The 1,827-nt window shown below is 54.6% G+C and overlaps 1 protein-coding gene across 1 annotated transcript in view; it reads right to left on the bottom strand.

Moving 5' to 3' along the window:
* SMO (smoothened, frizzled class receptor) overlaps nucleotides 1–797 on the bottom strand; it is a 5,902-nt gene extending 5,105 nt beyond the window's left edge. The window contains exon 1 of the mRNA XM_042872541.1: nucleotides 539–797. Within this exon, the coding sequence (XP_042728475.1) occupies nucleotides 539–769 (231 nt within the window). The 5' untranslated portion in view covers nucleotides 770–797. The remainder of the gene's footprint in view (nucleotides 1–538) is intronic.
* Nucleotides 798–1,827: the final 1,030 nt, after the last annotated feature.

The following is a 1,827-nucleotide window of genomic DNA, read 5'->3' as shown; positions in this document are numbered from 1 at the left end:
AGAAGGAGAAGGAGAAGGAGAAGGAGAAGGAGAAGGAGAAGGAGAAGGAGAAGGAGGAGGAGAAGGAGGAGAAGGGAAGAGGGGGAAGAATGAGTGAGGAAGAAGTGGAGAAGGAGAAGGAAAAAAAGATTGAGTAGGTAGAGAGAAGAAAGAAAAAGGGTGAGGAGAAGGAAAGAGAGGAAGAAGAAAGAGCAGTAGGAAAAGGAGGAAATGGAAAAAGAGAGGCAAGAGGAAGAGGGAGAGGAAGAAGGGAGAAGGAAGAGGAGAAAAGGAAAGAAATAAGGAGGGAGAAGTGAAAGAAAGAGACAGGAGGAAGAGAAAGGGAAGAAGAGGAAATAAAGAAGAGGAGGAGGAAGAGGAGAAGGTGGCACTCCAATGACAAACCAGCAGGATGAACCTCATGGTGAGGTTGGGGACAGATTCTACCCACCCCTGGGGATGCAAAGGCGTGGCAGCAGGATGCTGGCACCCACCGTGTCCCCACCATGTCCCCAGGTGTGCCCCGTGTCCCCAGTATGTCCCCAAAGCGTCTCCATACCGGGCAGCCCTCAGGGAAGCGGTCAGGAGTGCACTTGAGGAAGTCGGGCCAGCCGCGCTCGCGCTCCACGATGGTGCAGGGTGCTCGTGTGGCCTGGCATAGGGTCTGACTGGGCAGCTCCACCTGCCCATCCTCACATTTGGGCATGTAGACGGCGCACAGCAGCGGCTGGATCACGTCCCAGCAGCGCGGCGCATTGCGCAGCCCTGGGGGGGGGGGTGGTGGGGACATGGGGCATCCGTGGGTGCCGTGCCCGTCCTTGTGACCCTGCTGTGCTCCCCTATATTGCTGCCCCATATTGCACCCAGCCCTCCATCACCTCCCCCATCACCTCCCATACACCCCCATTACCACCCACCGCTCGTGTATCTCCCATTCTCACTGCACTCCCCTTTATACCCCCCACCTTGCTCACATCCCCACACCCCTCTGTTTGATCCATTCCTCCTCTAAGCAACAGCTCACTGTATTATTACCCCACGCTGGACTGCAGCAGCAGTTTCCTGTGCTATCACCCCCAAACCCCCTCCTTACACCTCTATATCTCAACCCCCCCTACTACTCTCCTCCCCCTCCCCAATTACTCCCACAGCCCCATAACCCTCCATACTCCATATTACTCCCCTCCATAACCTCCCCTCTCACACCCCATCATCTCCCATTACACCATACCTACCATACCCCCATACCCATCACCTCCATCTCCTATTATCCCCTTACACCCCTCATTATCCCATAATGACCACAGCAGCAGCTTCCTTTGCTATCACCCCCCCTTCCTTATATCCCCATGCCCTCCTTACACCCCTCTGTTACCCCCATACTCCCCCATATAACCCCATACTTCCCATGACCAGCCCAAGTTCCCCATTACCCCATGCATATTACCCCCCAAACCCCTCTAATATCCCCACACCCCCTCTTTGTACCCCTACACTCCCCCATTATCCCCACATTTCCCTTTCTGCCCTCATAGCCCTCTCCACAACCTCCACACCCATTACACCCCCTATTGCCCCTTTAACACTCGTAACACCCCTTTTATCACTGTGCTCCCCATTACTGCCACAGCCCCTTACACCTCCAGACCCCCCACCCTTCATTACACCCATAGCTTACCATCACTTCCAAACTTTCCTTACAGCCCCATACACCTCCATTGTCCCCATATCCCCCACATCCTTCCTTTAATTTCCCCATAGTTCCCACTGTCTCCATACCCCTCTACTGTCCCCATACTCCCCCTTATCCCATATCTCCTCTCATCCTCCATACTGCTCTATTACCCC

Source organism: Lagopus leucura, unplaced genomic scaffold (assembly GCF_019238085.1).
Source record: "Lagopus leucura isolate 7727_CA_CO unplaced genomic scaffold, USGS_WTPT01 Super-Scaffold_100008, whole genome shotgun sequence".
NCBI lineage: Eukaryota > Metazoa > Chordata > Aves > Galliformes > Phasianidae > Lagopus > Lagopus leucura.
The sequence above is the reverse complement of the archived record's forward strand: the minus strand, read 5'-3'. Positions and strand labels throughout refer to the sequence as shown.